This window comes from Gymnoscopelus microlampas, assembly GCF_963454915.1.
Source record: "Gymnoscopelus microlampas genome assembly, chromosome: 11".
In the NCBI taxonomy this organism is placed as follows: domain Eukaryota; kingdom Metazoa; phylum Chordata; class Actinopteri; order Myctophiformes; family Myctophidae; genus Gymnoscopelus; species Gymnoscopelus microlampas.
The window spans coordinates 30,788,781-30,805,104 of NC_139948.1; the positions used below are offsets into that span (position 1 = coordinate 30,788,781).

At 41.1% G+C, this 16,324-nt stretch overlaps 2 protein-coding genes across 2 annotated transcripts; one reads left to right on the forward strand and one right to left on the reverse strand.

Moving 5' to 3' along the window:
* Window positions 1-246: 246 nt before the first annotated feature.
* LOC311054706 (GTPase IMAP family member 8) lies at window positions 247-6,891 on the reverse strand (the record flags this gene model as incomplete). Its single annotated transcript, XM_084070710.1, has 5 exons — window positions 247-1,064; window positions 1,439-2,110; window positions 2,292-3,002; window positions 3,100-3,795; window positions 6,705-6,891. The coding sequence occupies 5 exons, from the start codon at window positions 6,889-6,891 to the stop codon at window positions 247-249; spliced, it is 3,084 nt and encodes a 1,027-aa protein (XP_083926836.1).
* A 1,091-nt stretch (window positions 6,892-7,982) lies between these two features.
* LOC311055588 (migration and invasion enhancer 1-like) lies at window positions 7,983-11,430 on the forward strand. Its single transcript, XM_084071838.1, has 4 exons — window positions 7,983-8,103; window positions 8,834-8,931; window positions 9,303-9,379; window positions 10,412-11,430. Exons 1-4 carry the CDS (start codon window positions 8,075-8,077, stop codon window positions 10,493-10,495), a joined length of 288 nt encoding a protein of 95 aa, XP_083927964.1. The 5' UTR covers window positions 7,983-8,074; the 3' UTR covers window positions 10,496-11,430.
* The last annotated feature ends 4,894 nt before the right edge of the window (window positions 11,431-16,324 follow it).

The following is a 16,324-nucleotide window of genomic DNA, read 5'->3' on the forward strand; positions in this document are numbered from 1 at the left end:
AAATCTACCCGGGTTAATTCATTTGAAGATTTTCAGTTGAGACATCTTAGTGCAATAGTAGCCTATAAGCAGGTTATTCTAAGTCCATCTTATCTAAGAGCTCCCCCTTGTGGAGAAATCTTAGGACAGAAATCCAAACCACTTCTGTGCATTCCCAACTATTCAAATATATTTTGAGTCATTGCTGAAACAAATTCACATCAAAATCTTTCTTGAAAGTTCTCTTAAAAAGTAGCTTAAACTTCCTCAGTCTTTATCTTTTGATTTTTCTGTGTCAGCAGGTGCTGATGGCTCCTGGTCCTCTTTGCTTTTGACACAGAGGTCGTGTGTGATCCTCCTCATGGTTTCCAGGCTCTGCTTCAGCTCTGTCATGTCTCTTTGAATCCCCTCAAGGAGGTTCAGCTTGGACAGCTTCTTGTCAATGGACGACAACACCTCCTGCCCTGGCTCTTCTGCAAGAGCATCTTGTTGCAGGAAATCAGTGGCGGGACAGTCCTGTTCGGCCATCTCTGCAGCCATGGTTTGCTCCCACACCATCTCAAAGTAGTAGTCAATGAAGGCTTCCAGCTCCTCCAAGTTACTGGTCCCCCATTGGTCAATCAACGACTGCAGACCACCTGATGTGGCCAGCTTCTTAAGAGTCCTCTCTCTCAGTGTGGGATGGCAGAGGGAATGTACACCAATAGCACCCTCCCTTTCCTCCTCCATCACTTTTGACTGAGGCTGTTCAAACGGTAACACCAGAACCAATGACTGCCGCCTGGGTGGAAGAAATGGACTTACTTGGCTTAGTCGCATGCAGCTGTGTGGATACGCAGCAGTAGACAGCCACTCGGGGAGATTTACCACCAGTGTCTGTGTGCCTTCCTTAGCCGACCTCAGTCCCTCATCACCACGGAGCATAGCATTCATGCTGGACATGAAGCTGTGTCTGTCCATTATGGTGAGGCTTGCTGTTGCTTTCCTCTCTCCCACAGTGTCTGGCACTGCCACCTCTTGACCACAGACATCTGAGCCTCTTGAGCAGGTCACTGGTTGGACATGAACTGTGGCTAACTCGTTCACTGTAAAGGAAAGTATATGGTTGACTGCATGTGGTTGCATCATGTACAATACCAAACAGCTATTAACCATTTAAGACCTGAGGCCGATTCTACAAATGCCTTCTAAATCAGTATTGTTCTTAAACTTTTAAGATTTTTCCCAAATGTTCAAAAATAGCATATGTACAAGCTCACAGCGCGGCATGAAGTGACATGCTGTGAGCTTGTATGTCTGCTATTTTTTAATAGCCAACGCTAAAATCTAAAATGACACAGATGCCTTCCCGGTTGTAATGAGATAAAATATGAATCCAGCCATTCAATGTAATTGTGTTTAGACTTTTTTAACATCTTTATGGTGTTTTATCCATTTTGTGTGTATGAATTGTTCTTACTGTTATGGGTAAGCTGATCTAAATGGCTCCTGAATGCCCCCTTGTGGTGTGTTACTCCATCCAGTTCCAGGCCGTCATGTTTTAAGGCGATGTTCTTCCCTATTGGGACACCTCTCTGGAAAATAATCAGTCTCTCCTCCGCTAGCATCTCCTCCACCTTGTCCAGTAGCTCCTTAACCTGGGCCCCATCTAGCCAGTTTTTATTGTCCAGGACATGGTATCTGTTCCCACACCTCTCAACCAGCCTCTGCAGTGCATCTCCCTCACTCTCTATGCGTTGCTCTAAGGTTGTAGTGCCCAGCCAGTCTCCATGGCTAAACAGGACCATGGCTCGGCCCCATGCCTCCTCTCCTAATGTCTCCAGCTGTTTTGCAATTGCTTCCCCAAGAGAGACTGTGAACGAGAAGCTCACGTTGACAACCAGAAGGATAACACTGAGCCCAAATGCAGAAGAGGCTCTCAGGAGGTCAGGGGTCACTGACTGCCAGCCAGGTGTATCCACAACTGTCACTGTTTTACCCCTGACTCTGCCCTGTCTTTCATCACAGACAGTAGTTTGGTTTTCTGTATCGAAACATTCTCTGCCCATGATAGTGTTTCCAGATGAGCTCTTGCCTGTGTTTCTGCCTCCCACAAGCACTATTCTCATTTCTGGGAGAGGGTTCAGCTTTTCTGTGAGAGACAAACATTTTGCACAGGAACAGATGGATTAGGTTTGTTATATGACAAAAGAACCATCTTTACTGCATAAAGAAAGCCTTCGCATGTAGTAAAATGTAACTATATGATTAATGTTCAAAATGTAAAGCAAACTCATTTTGTTATCACTTGAATTAATGATTATTTAACTCACCACACTGAGACCTTGCCATTTGTCTTCCATTCTGCAGTGCCATCAATCTCTCCTTGACTCTCTCTTCATCTGTCCTCATTGTCTGCTCTAGCTGTTGAATCACTGTGCCCTCCATTTCGTAATGAACCCCACTATTACCAGACACCATTTCCTCTATCTTTCTCATCAGTTCTCTGACCTGGAATCCATCCCCTCTAGTTTTATTGTTGAGAACATGATACCTGTTGCTACACTTCTCAACGAGCCACTGAAGAGGCTCCCCCTCACTCTCAATGTATTGCTCTATAGTTGTCTCGCCCAGCCAGTCCCCAAAGTTAAAAAGAACAATGGCGTGTGCCCACATTCGCTCACTGATGAGCTCCAGGTGTTCCTGCACAGCTCTCCTATAGGATTCAGTGAACGTCCTATCCACACGAATGGCCAGCAGGAAGACATGAGGCCCTGGCGAGCAGAGAGATGGACTACGCACTATCTCCCTCTGGTCAAACATGGGAGTTTCTGTAGTGAAGTAGTTCATCCACCAGCCTGGCGTGTCGATCACAGTGACATGTCTCCCAAAAACAGGACCTCTTCTCATCACACACTGGGCTGTCCTGCTTCTCAATTCCAGGCTTTGCTCATTGTGCAGGATTGTGTTTACAGCTGAACTTTTCCCAGAACCTTTTGCTCCAAGCAGCACAATTCTAATGTCCAAGAGGCAGTGCAACTGTTCTGTGGGGGTTTACAAATATTGCTGTAACTATATAAATATGAAATAATAACAGTGTCCAAAGTATTTAAATTAAGGCAATAAACAAACTTAACTTACCTTGTAGGACAGCTCTCTGTTTCTTCATCTTCATGAACCTCTGCTGGGCCCTTTCCTCCACGATCATTTTCTTTTCTGCAATCGCTTGGAGGATGCTTTCCTCCATTACAAAAAGCCTGTTTCCATTTTCTGTAAGGAGTTTTTCTATCTTCGCCAGTAGCTCTGTGACACGAGTACTGACAATATCTCTGCTAAAGATGACACTGTGACACCTCTGGCTGCACTTCGTACCGAGCCACTCAAGGGCCTTCGATCCCATCTTTATGGGGTCCTCTACCGTGGCACGTGTTGGCCAATTACTGTCAGTGAAAAGAACAATGCTGTGGCTCCAGACGTTCTCACCGAGAAGGGCCAGGTGTTCTTCCAGTGCCCTCTGACGTTTTCCAGAGAAAACCGAGCTCATCTTGATAACAATCAGGAATACATGAGGTCCCGGTGAGCACAAAGAGATACTCCTCACGATCTCCCGTCTCACCAGCTCAGCGGTGTCCTGTGCACTGAAGTCACACCACCATCCAGGAGTGTCCACCACGGTGAGCCATCTGCCTGCCACCACACCTAGTCTCCTAGAGCAGGTGGTCCTCTCCTTAACGACAAACTCCTCTTTGCCAAGGATGAGGTTCCCCACAGAACTCTTTCCAGAGTTTCGCCCACCAAGCAAGACAATTCTTAGGTGGGATGTACACCAGCTGTCCCCTAACAGAGGAAAGAAAGAAATGCACAGGGAGAGGAAGATTATGACATTTTAATGTTAAATGTTTGTGTATTACCACGGTTCACATCTCTTTTTATTATGGACAGCCTTATTTTTTTTATGCAATTATTTTTATTGGCTTTTTCTGTGCAATACAAAAAACGAAAAAACAAAATCAGAACAAACTAAAAACTAAAAACGACAACAAAGCAAGCAAGTATGTCACAGTCTAGCCTAGCAGTTATATTACTACCTATACAGTATGATACAATAGACAGCCTTATGACCTGAATAATTAAGATGAGGACATATATATTTGAGAGAAAATGTCAGAAACATATTCACTGTAATAAAAACAACAACTACAACCACAACATGCTATAACGTATGTGTTAACATACTTAAGACAGTCTATATTATATATTTATTTTATATTATATGTTTTTATCATGATATATTATATCATGATAAATAATACCAATGCTAATATACTGATTAATATTCATTCGTATTTGTTGTGATACATTTTTGCACAATGTGCACATGCAAAAAGAAGAGTAACTTAAAATATTGTGCCAGTATTGTATAGGCTGTAATAGGCACAATTTGGAAACAAAATCTTGAAATGTCATGAAAGATTATTTTACAGCCTCATGTGATTGGAGTTAAAGGTGTCATGCTCAGAATGTATCAAATTCAAGTTCAACACAAATATATAGCTTATGAGAAATCACCACTTACAAGTTGATAGATCTCTTGCTGCCATTTCAAATTCTGTACCCTCTTTAAGCCAACGTGCCTGGTGCCGAAAACCTGGCTGTAAGAAGCTAGATTTTTGAACAAATTAATTTCCCCAAGACTTTCCTCAGTCGCTGCTCTCCTGGTCCTGAAGTGTTTAATGAAATCATGATCTTGAATGAGTGGTGGCAAATGGGAGTGTTTTCTGTGTTTATGAGTCTGAAGGTTACCTTTAATGTGTAACCGGACAGATAGGCAGTGGGCCTACACTCTTTTATTACTGCAGAGAACCACACCCAGTTACAGGCCAGGCTTATAGTTTTAAATAGATAAGGTGATGGTTGATATCCATTGAGTTCAAAAGAATGGAGAACAGAAAATAATTAAGTCAATGTTTTGAAGACTCTGAAAAGCAAGAGGTACTGTAGGACATTGGTTCTCAAAGTGGGGTCCATTTGTACACTCTCAGAGTTAATTAACATTGATTTTACAACATAAATTGGGGTCCCAGAGATAGAAATGCCATTAAATGGGGGTCCGTAGCCTAATGCATGTCAAACTGGGGGTCCTTGAAACTAAAATGGTTGAGAATCACTGCTAGAGCCGTAAACAATCTTCTCTTATGGGGGTCCCTGGCATATCTTTTCAAATGGGGGTCCGCGGCCTAAATTGTGTCAATGTGGGGGTCCTTGACATGAAAAAGTTTTGAGTAAGCTGTCTTTCAGATTATTGTTGGTATTGGTGAATCACTAACACACCTTTTTCTTGGGTTCAGTTGCTTATGCAACAGATTTAACCACTTGTCAGTTATGAGTAGTGTTTCTGGAATTTCTCGTAAAACTTCGCCCACTGACATGGTGCATCGAAAAGGCAAGAACACTGGAGAGAGAAATTCTAGCAACACTTGCAGTATTCATTTTTTTTATGTAAACAGACAACTTTTCGACAGAATATTTCAGAATATTTCAGAATATTCATAACAAAGCAAAATAGCATTGCTAGAGGAGGTATATATGTGGCAGCATTGGTTTGGGAATAAAAGCTCTAGTCTAAATCATGCCCTAAATGGGCTAATGGCACTATTCATCATAGAGTTTGAGATTTTTGGCATTCACAGGTCACACATGATCACTCCCCGCAAACTAAAAATTATGAACTGACATGTGCGGTGTCATTTTAATTGATTCTGCAATAAAGACAAGTTTGTGTCTAATTACACTTTGGCCTCCCTGTCAGTCCACATTTCTAGATGTGTTTTCTTACCTTGTTTGTAGCGTGAGCACTAACATATTTGAGTGGTTCCAAAATGATAAATGTCTCAAGGCAGTAGGCACACATCAAATGGATGGGTGCACCTGCAGATTTTCAGATGGCCAGAAAACCATCATTTACACAAAGGTACCATACATAATCACCACTCACCACACACATCTCTGTGTCACATCTCTAAACTCAACAAAAAAACTTTGCCAAGGCCAACACGGCATAGTCATTACAGTTTGTCTTTCACTTAAGCCACATTTTGGTTGTTTACCATTACTGAGTGCGCTTTCCAGCCAAAACACTTTTGTTGTTACTATTGTTTCTGCACATTTTGTGCTACTGTTTTCTATAGTGGTTATTGACTTTCAATGTGAAGGCAATTTTTCATTTTCATAAATGTTTATACTTATTCCATTATGTCTCAGGTTTTACACTCTCAATGCCTCACTTAACCTCCGCTCAAGCCATGGGTAATCTTCACTTCCAGTGGCCAAGTGAAGCGTGAACACTACACATGCATGAGTGACATAGTAGTAGAGTCTTGCACACACGTTGGGGCTCTTCTATTTAACTGAAGCGGATATGTGGGAATAGGACAGTAACTGATATTCCAGCCTACTGGATGCACTGCCCACTAAAGGTCCAAGCAGAGATGGGCCACAAGATTGACTTCTCCTCAGGTGCAAGAAGAAGGCGCTCAACAAGTGCATCAGTGGAGAGAAGAAAATGCCAGAGACACTGTGTTTGCTGCATGAGTCTGTGTGGGTAATAAAAGCCGCACTTTCGGACATGTCACATTCACATTCTGCACACTGACAGGAAGGATGTTTCTGGAATGAAGGACAAGCTACTATACCATCATTATGCAGACCCTGTTAAGAGACCTGTAGTGCCGAAGTCCCTACAGTACCTTTGTGACCCAGAAAATGATGGATGCAACTGTCCTGCACCAGCACTGAGAGGCCCTCACACACATGGTATTGATAACAGAGACACAGGCGGTTGCGTGGGAAACTCACAGTTACATGAGAGAGGTACATCGATCTGCTGCCTGGTACATATCTAGAGCTGGAAGAATAAGAACTTCCAATATCCATGCCGTTGTTCACCACTGTTGTTGCCAGAGGGTTAGTGTTTGGGTTAGGCCATGTCAACTGTGAGGAGAGTGTGCTATCCGCCAAAAAAATATATAAATCCAGATGACACAAATATCCCTTATTGACAAATTGGCTGTGGGCATAGCGCGGTGACTGACATTTTTTTTAGTTTTTTGTCGTTAGATGCATAGATTGTCTATATACAACTTGTTTGACGTTGGCCCTCGTACACTAGGAAATGCACGATAGGTGGTGCCATTTGATGGACCATCAAAAAGTTTTAGCTGGTGGGGGGGGGGGGGGGGGCGGGGTATTTAATGTTATTATTAATAATATGACTTCTGTCAGCTTTAAGGTGAGACCTTGTTAGTATCAGTGACAGCTCGTCTACAGTATATGTGCGATAGGGGTGCTCTGTAGGCCACAGCTTGAAAAACCTGTTTTATGGTTGGTTCTCACTGATAACTGCCCCTGACAACTGCCCCCCTCCACCCCCCAAAACCCCTTTTTTTATATAAACTGCTCAAAAAAAGTTTGGAAACTTAACTTAGGTCAATTATATCTCCCCTTTAATAATATCAATTGGTATTGTGTGTTATATCATTTTTATCGTTGATTAGTCACCTTTACAACTAACAAAAAAATTGCCAAAATCACCCAATATGCTTCTGTTGGTAATCGCTCTTGTTTTGAGCAACCTGCCAGCCCAGTGTGTCAGTAGTCACAGGTGTGTGACTGCCTCACAGGTGAGTGACTGGCACCTGAAGACGTTTTTTGAGCAGTTATATATATATATATATATATATATATATATATATATATATATATAGAGAGAGAGAGAGAGAGAGAGAGAGAGAGAGAGAGAGAGAGAGAGAGAGAGAGAGAGAGAGAGAGAGAGAGAGAGAGAGAGAGAGAGAGAGAGAGAGAGATATAGATATAGATATATAGATATATATAGATATATAGATCTATCTATCTATCTATATCTATATCTATAAAATATCTATATCTATAAAAACTATCGAGTCAAGGTCAAAGTGCGTCTTACTTTGAAGTACTCGGAACTCGGAAGTCGTATATCAGAAATCGTATTACATATACTGGGGCTTGTTGACGCCATAGAGTTAAAACGTTGACGCTAGTAGTTAATCATCACGTAACCGGAGCCTGAACCGGAGCAGCAATGGGTGTGCAAGTCAGAGTCGAATATTGGTAGCTATATGTTATTCTCCCGCACCTGAATTATTGTGTGTTGTTTAGATATTTCTGTAGCGGCTTCAGTATTTGTAACATTATCTAATGTTTAGTCGGTAATTAACCTAGCGTTAGGGGAACCCTAGAGGGCAGCTAGGCTAACGGTAGCTTTACCTAATGTCTGGCAATATTAGTGACATAAGGCAGTGGTTTTCAACCCTTTTCATATCAAGGTCCATTATTTATTCGGCATTTGAGCCACGGACCACCGTTTGATGAGATTTAGCCTCTCAGACCCAAGACTTAAAATATTTAGTTGTCGTTGGATAGGATTTTGTCCACAATTCCACGCTGTGATGTGGTACCAATAGGAGAGATAAATAGGCAAACGTTGATCAAAAAAAAATATTCTTCTACATTCTCTAATTGTGTAGACTTCTTGTAAATTAAGTCATGCTGATGTTTAACAATAATGTAACTGCTGAGAGCGTAAAATGAAACCAAGTGGACCATAAGAGTCCATTTGGTTTCATTTTACACTCTCAAGAGTTAAAGATCTACCCAGTAAGGGTCCATTTGGTTACCAACTCTCCATCATTTAGCTGGGGACCACCTGGAACAGCCTCAAGGACCACTGGTGGTCCCCGGACCACTGGTTGAGAACCACTGTACTTAAGTTTGCTAACATATTCATTTGAGTGGAAAAGAATTTCTAGCTTGTCATTTAATGGGTTCTTCTTTTTTTCAGTGGTGGATGAGGGTACGAGCCCCGCTATCGGGAACTCGCTCGGGTTGTTACCGAGGAGTTCCCCGATGCGGAGGTTTCAGGCTTCACAGGAAGATCCAGTAAGTAGTATTAAACCCAGACATGGTTGGTTGTAGAGATGGGATTTATGGCTCTTTGAAGGGAGCTGGATCTTGGGGATCCGTTCCTTTCAAAGAGCCGTTATAAAGACTGGCTCATTTGTTCATTATAATAATATATATATAAATAATTGATATAGTATGATTATGTTAAATTATATATATATATATACTTTTTTTTTCTTTTTCTTTTTTTTAAAATAGATAAATAAAAGGAACGGCTCCTTACTGCGAACGGGATCCCATCGTTCGTTTTAAAGAGCTGTTCATTCGACTCGATTTGTTGTTCATGAACACCTTTCTAAGTGAATGAATAACTGAAGTGTTACATTTCTATCTAAATGTGTATATAGGCTGCTTTGAGGTTGAAATCAACGGGCAGCTGGTCTTCTCTAAGCTTGAGACAAGCGGCTTCCCCTATGAAGACGATGTGAGTAGTTACTCCTTCCAGTGTGATTAATTGAATACTTTTATTAGACATAAATGCAGCAGACAGCACGAGGTACAGTCATACATTTGGGCTAAAATAATAACACAAAAAAGTCCTGGGGACTTGTTTCCATTGTGCTCTTATGCATTCAATTCATCAACATGGCTTAAAAGAACACAAATAAAATATCATCAACGAATAAATAAATATAAAACACTGTACAGAGTAGAAAAAATAAAAATCACACCCTGTGTGAAGGTAGCGGCGCCTTTGATACATTATGTCATCGATATGTGTTTATAATGTGTTTATAGCCATGTGTCACGTGAAGCTTGACCAATCACTTTGTTGACGGGTCTGACCAATCAGAACTTTGAAATAAATATTTCTAGATATTACTCATTGTTTATTTAGTCATTGTTTATATAGACATCTAATTCTATATTCATGACATCATAGTGATGTCATGAATAGTCCCCTTGCCTGACAAATCAGAACCTTGACGGGCCTGACCAATCAGAACCTTGACGGGCCTGACCAATCAGAACCTTGACGGGCCTGACCAATCAGAACCTTGACGGGCCTGACCAATCAGAACGTTGACGGACCTGACCAATCAGAACCTCGACGGGCCTGACCAATCAGAACGTTGACGGACCTGACCAATCAGAACCTCGACGGGCCTGACCAATCAGAACGTTGACGGACCTGACCAATCAGAACCTTGGCGGGCCTGACCAATCAGAACGTTGACGGACCTGACCAATCAGAACCTTGGCGAGCCTGACCAATCAGAACGTTGACGCAAAAGCCAGGTATAGAGGGCTAATATCCTAGCGCCGCTAAAAATGGGGGGGGGGGGGTGTAGGCAGTGAATGTGTTATCCTTTCACCGTACATACTTTACACAGTATGCACACATGTACGTTCACATGACATGATCGAAACACTTTTACACAATGAAAGGCACGGGCGTGAAATAATCTGTGCATGCATAATATGTGATTTCTACTTTTGTCACTCTCTAATGCAGATCATGGACGCGATCCAGAAAGCCCAGGATGGCAAACCTGTGCAGAAGATCACTAAAAGCCGTGCGCCCTGTGTCATCATGTGAATTTCCCTCCCTCCGCCTTGAAGACCCTGCCGTCCAGAGATGTCAAGAAAGGCCAGTGCAATCCATTACCACTGCCACTGTCGTGTTTGGCTTAATCCACCTTGGCACAGCTGTGCAGGAAAAGACCTTGCTCTCTTCTTAACATATCAACAGAGATGCACTGATGCCACTTGCTACTTTTTCCGGTATGGAGCTCTATCACAACAAGGCCATATTATGCCTTCTGTCTCCCCTCTATGTTCCCATTATGGTGTTCCAGGACATTAATGATTACTGTAATATAAAAAGTACAAAGTTATGGTATGATGTTCCACGTCTTGGAAGTGCCCTCTTATGGGAGCATATACAGGGAGAAGACTATGCTAGAGGGAAGCTGTTTTATATTTCAAATGCCTTTGTTTCTAGTTAATGGCTATGACATTAATCAACTATTTCCAGTCTGCAAAATATGGTATGAAATAGTCTTATACAATTTAAAACATAGTCTCAGTTATTGCCTATTACCTCTTTGCCAATATATGCCAATTTAATGTCCAGTTACATATTTTTTCCTTTTTTATTGCACTTTACAAGGTTAGGCCAGCTTGACTCTGAAATTTTGTGATAAGCAAATGAAAACAAACTGACCAATTATTGTAAAGAGGGGTTTCTTTGGGGCATCTGTCAACTTGCAACATAAACAGACTTAAAAAAAACGTAGAATGTTACTTATTAGTTGGGTTATTAATATTTATTTTGGTCTCCAATGTTCTTATCACTTATATCAAGATATTTGTTTGACTTAAACTGGCCAGGGCAACTGTTAGTGCGGATGAGGACCAATGCTAACTGGTATCTCGGTTCACACTTGTTATGTCATCTCTTCTTACGCACAAATCACTGTTTTACTCTGTAAATTCAAAACGGTTTTCTTTAAATAAAGGTATAAATAATTATTTGCTGTATTTTTTTATAATGTTGATCTTCTCCCAGGTTGACTAAACCATTGTTTTTTTTTAATTATTATCATTTTATTATTATTGATCCACAAAAAGTGGATCTGGGTTCAACTTTGTTCAGCACTCCAATGAAGCAGTGAAGTGTCAATCATGTTTTTGTTTCATCGTTTCCGCTCCCCTTCTCTCTCTCTCTCAAATTCCTTCTCCGTTCCATATGCGTAAGAAAAACTCATTCTTACCGTTAACCAGTTCCTTGTGCTATTTAACTCTGCATTTCAACGGTGACTCGGCAGTAATGTAGATGGCCATGCTTGGCTGTTATGTAAGCTTACCATGACAACTGCTTCTGAAGGTGGTACATATTGTTCACCTAATGACTCTTGATAATCAGTCTCCACTGAATAGCACTGTCATGTGATTTGTCTCCAGAGAATGCCACCTACAGTCCATAATATAGCATGCCTATGCTTACAGAAGCATACATTGTCAAATCATGCACAGTGGTAATGTATCTTAACCACTTTAAACCCTCCATCCACATTTTGTGTATGTCATTATACAGTCTAAGTTTTTTGGGGAATCAAACACGGTAAACTGATATATAAGCCTGCAATGCGTTTTGAGCTTTTAGATTACCTCAAAACTCTTTTTGTTTTGAGATATGGTAGGAATGGGATGTTAATTATTTTCCCTGATTTTAAATGGGTCATTATTGCACAATTGCAGGCTGGCTTTAAGAACTGCGTTACTGTATGGTGCAGAGGGACACAAAAGTAACCTAAAGCATAATTTATACATTTGTGCATTACGGTGTCACTCTGTGAAAATAGTATCATTAGCAGGGCGTTGCTGTAAACGAAAGCTCGAAAGAAAAAAAGAAACTCGAAGAGATATTGATGCTGAAAGCAGTACAGGTAGAACCAGTTTCACACATCTGTTTAGGTTTGTACAAAACAAAGCTTTTGACAGCCTACATTTGTTCAAGCCATAAAAACAAAGTGTAAAATCAAACTTTATCTATAGAACACATTTATAACAATTGAAATTGACCAAAGTGCTGTATACGGTAAAGTAAAAGAAACAAACATTATGCATGTGCACCCACATGGCATCAAAAAGACATTTAAATGAAATAGATACAATAACCTCGTGTTTGATCAAAAGTTAAGTAGAAAGATATTGCCACATTCTGCATAGCCATTTTGTAATTATGAAAATTAAAACAAATTAAAAATGTCAGATATTTAACCACTTTCAACCTTTGTCCCTAGTTTGGGCGTGCTCATATAGGTGGACATTGAAAAACTGAAATTAGGTGTTGTGATTATTGACTTGGGGCCTACTGGGTAAACTAGGCTGCTAGTATTGTTTTTTATCCTGCTGTCATTCCTTTGTGATGTATGTTGATTATAACAACTTCAGGAGCACTAAGCAACATTACCTGCTGCTGCTTTATTAATTGTCTAGAAGTTTATCGCTTGTGACATGCCAATTTCACCATAAACTTAAAAGTCTGGGCCTGGTGTGCCAGCCAGGATTAAAAACCTTAAAATAAAGGATACACGCTTGTAGTATCAAAAGTTCAGATATACACCCTAGCAACATTGTAAATAGTATACCTGAGCCTTAGTTTATTTATCCAGTTTTTTGTCCTGTCAGTCAGATCTATCTTTAGTTGTAAATGGAAGGCTGCTAAAGCTGTACAGAAAGACGGAGGTGACGGAGGTGTCAGTGTTTGTAGGATCTTTGTAATCTTGAAAGGGGCTTATTATAACCTCATTGTTATTGCATAACTCAATCTACCTGTAGATAGTTTTAAAACTCAAATGCCATAAATTGTGTCTGGCTGCATGGTCTCCCCACAGTACTGTGACAAATCATAGACTGTAGTGACAAATGCTTGTTTTGATGTGTTCAGGCATGGGTACACTAGGGGGAGCCAACCTCAACCCAGTCTATCTTCATCAGGACAGTGTCTTTGGAATGCCAAATCTAATAAATGATCTTGTGCACTTTTTGTTGTATCATAGAAGTACAAAATAGGCTATAATTAAAGTAAAGGTTCTGTGACCGTGGCATCAAAATGAAGATCGGATCTTACTTTACTGACATTTTGTATTCTCACTTCAACAAATGATTTACAGAACTAGAAAAAGTGCTCCTCGGAGCACAGGTCTCCGCCAGGTCAGGTAGGTTATTGTGGCCTCCTGGTGGCGCTATAATAGGCCAATGTGAAAAGGGTGGCATTTCTTCTTAGGCCTTTCAATGGGATGACACTGCATTCATGATTTGAGGCATTTTGTTCCAAAAATGTGTTTTGCTAAATTAGACCTGCTGGTGGCGCTATAAAGGCCAATGTGAATGTGAAAAGGGGGGCATTTCTTCCTCGGCCTAGTGGAAATCTGCATGCAAACTTTCACGGAAATTGCACACTGCATTCATGTTTTGAGGCATTTTGTTTAAAACTGACCAATCCTGCAAACTTTGGAAGCCACTGTAAGCCAAATAGGATGGAATATGAAATATCGGACAGATCCATCAGAATCACATGACTATGGAGATGCAGTGTACCAATTTGTGTGTTTTTTGGACATAATCTGAAGGAATAATCTCCAAAAATGTATTTTACATAAATCGGCCTCCTGGTGGCGCTGTAAAAAGCAGATGTGAAAAATGCAGTCCAATGTTTTTCCTTGGCCTCTAGGGCAGGGGTCGGCAACAGGCGGCCCGCGGGCCGAAATTGGCCCCCCAGAAATAATATCTGGCCCGTGAGATAATTTTGAGAAAAAAAAAAATTTGAAAATTTTTTTTTTTTTGATTTTGAACCCACTTTTGAAATCATGCACTCATAAACACGATGCATTTTAAAGGATTTATAACATTTTATAGCTAGATTAGAGGAAAATGGAGAAGAAAAAAAAAATCACCAGAAAAATCGCCTGTGCTAATATTTAAACCGGAAAAAATGTTGATTTATATTGGTCAAACAGAACCGAATTAGACCCAAATTAGACCCGAATTAGACCGAGTTAGACCCGAATTAGACCCGAAAAATTTTGCGCCCGCGCGCTTCGCGCGCGGGCGCGTGTTGTGCACGCACATGCACGAACATGCACGCGCGTGCATGTTCGCGGGGAGCCCCGGCCCGCGATGGAATGTCTGGGAGTGATATTGGCCCTAGGCTTATCTCAGTTGCCTACCCCTGCTCTAGGGAGTGTGCGTGCAAAGTTTCACCCAGATCGGTGCAGTTATAGTTAAAAATGCAAATCGGCCAGTTATAGCGCCACCATGAGGCTGAGTGGCATTTCTTCCTCGGCCTAGTGGGAATGTGCGTGTGCAATTTTATGGAAATGGCAAGCTGCGTTCATGATTGGAGGCAGTTTGTTCAAAACGGACCGATCCTGCAAACTTTGGAAGCCAACCTTAGCCAATGAGGATGCAATATGGGAAATCGGACAGATCCGGGTTGATCACATGACTATAGAGATACTGTGTACCGATTTGCATGACGTTTGGTTAAAAGCTGTAGGTGTAATGAGAAAAAATGGGTTTTGCACAAATCGGCCTCCTGGTGGCGCTATAACAGGCCCATGTGAAAAATGTGGGGCAGAGGTTCTGAATTGGCATCCAGGGAGTGGGTGTGCACAGTTTCGCAGCGACCGGGCCAACGGTGCCGGAGATTAGCTGTTAACACACACACAGGACACACACACACACACACACACACACACACACACACACACACACACACACACACACACACACACACACACACACACACACACACACACACACACACACACACACACACACACACACACGGACGGACGGAGGGTAAAACATACTCTCTCGCCATGCCTTTCGGCCTGGCGGAGACAATAAAGTGTCTTCAGTTAATTGTTGAATTAACTGAACTCAAAATAGATTAACCCATATTTATCATATAGCTGATAGACAGGTTGCTGCTTCATAATCATCAGAGGTTTGGTGAAGTGAAATGCAAGACAGTATGCCTCTGTGACTAGGTGGGTCTTTGACAGGCATTCTGGTAACCAATGATCATTCATGCCAGCCTGCTTGCTCTGAAGCTGATAGAGGACACCTACGCAGACCTGCTGATTTGGAGCCACAGGCCTTCATTTAAAGAAAAGAAAACTCCAATATAACCTATTTGAATGTGGTATTTACTAGCTATGGTTTAAAGTTAGTTCCACCAAGACAAACATCAAATGGTCAAATTTAGAAGTCACTTTGAGAAGCGTCTGCTAAATGCTTAAATTGGAAATTGAATATAAAAAATAGGCTGTTATGGTGTATTACAGCAAATTTCTGATATTTTTCTGGTCTTTCTATTTGAACTTGAACTTTCTTATTATTTTCTGTAAACTGAGTTTACATATTATGGTTGTACAGAAGTTCTTCTCATTTATGTATGTATTTCAGTAATAGCGTCCTATTGTTACACTGTATGTAACATTCTTAACTCTGAATATACAGCCATCTGTTAAACTTACAGGGAGAAGATGCAGACTGACCTCTTAACACCCTGCCAGGATCTCTGTTCATCTATGGAACTTTTGGATAGAACAGCAATAAGAGTCAATGAATGGATAATGTTGCTAGTTTCAGGCATATTTCAGACACACATGATGTGATTTAACATTTGATGTTCCTCTGAATACATTCTGGTTTAGGTAACACATTTTACTATTAGAATTACCAGCTGACACAATGGAAGGTCACCTGTTTGATCACACAGTGACAATTGGAGTGACAGTGACTCCTGTTTTCCTGTGGTTCGACTGGTGACATAAATATACATACGGTTGACAAAGGAAAAAAACAGCATAAGGTGTCTTATTAACAAGTATTTGATGTTGTTGGAGAGCGT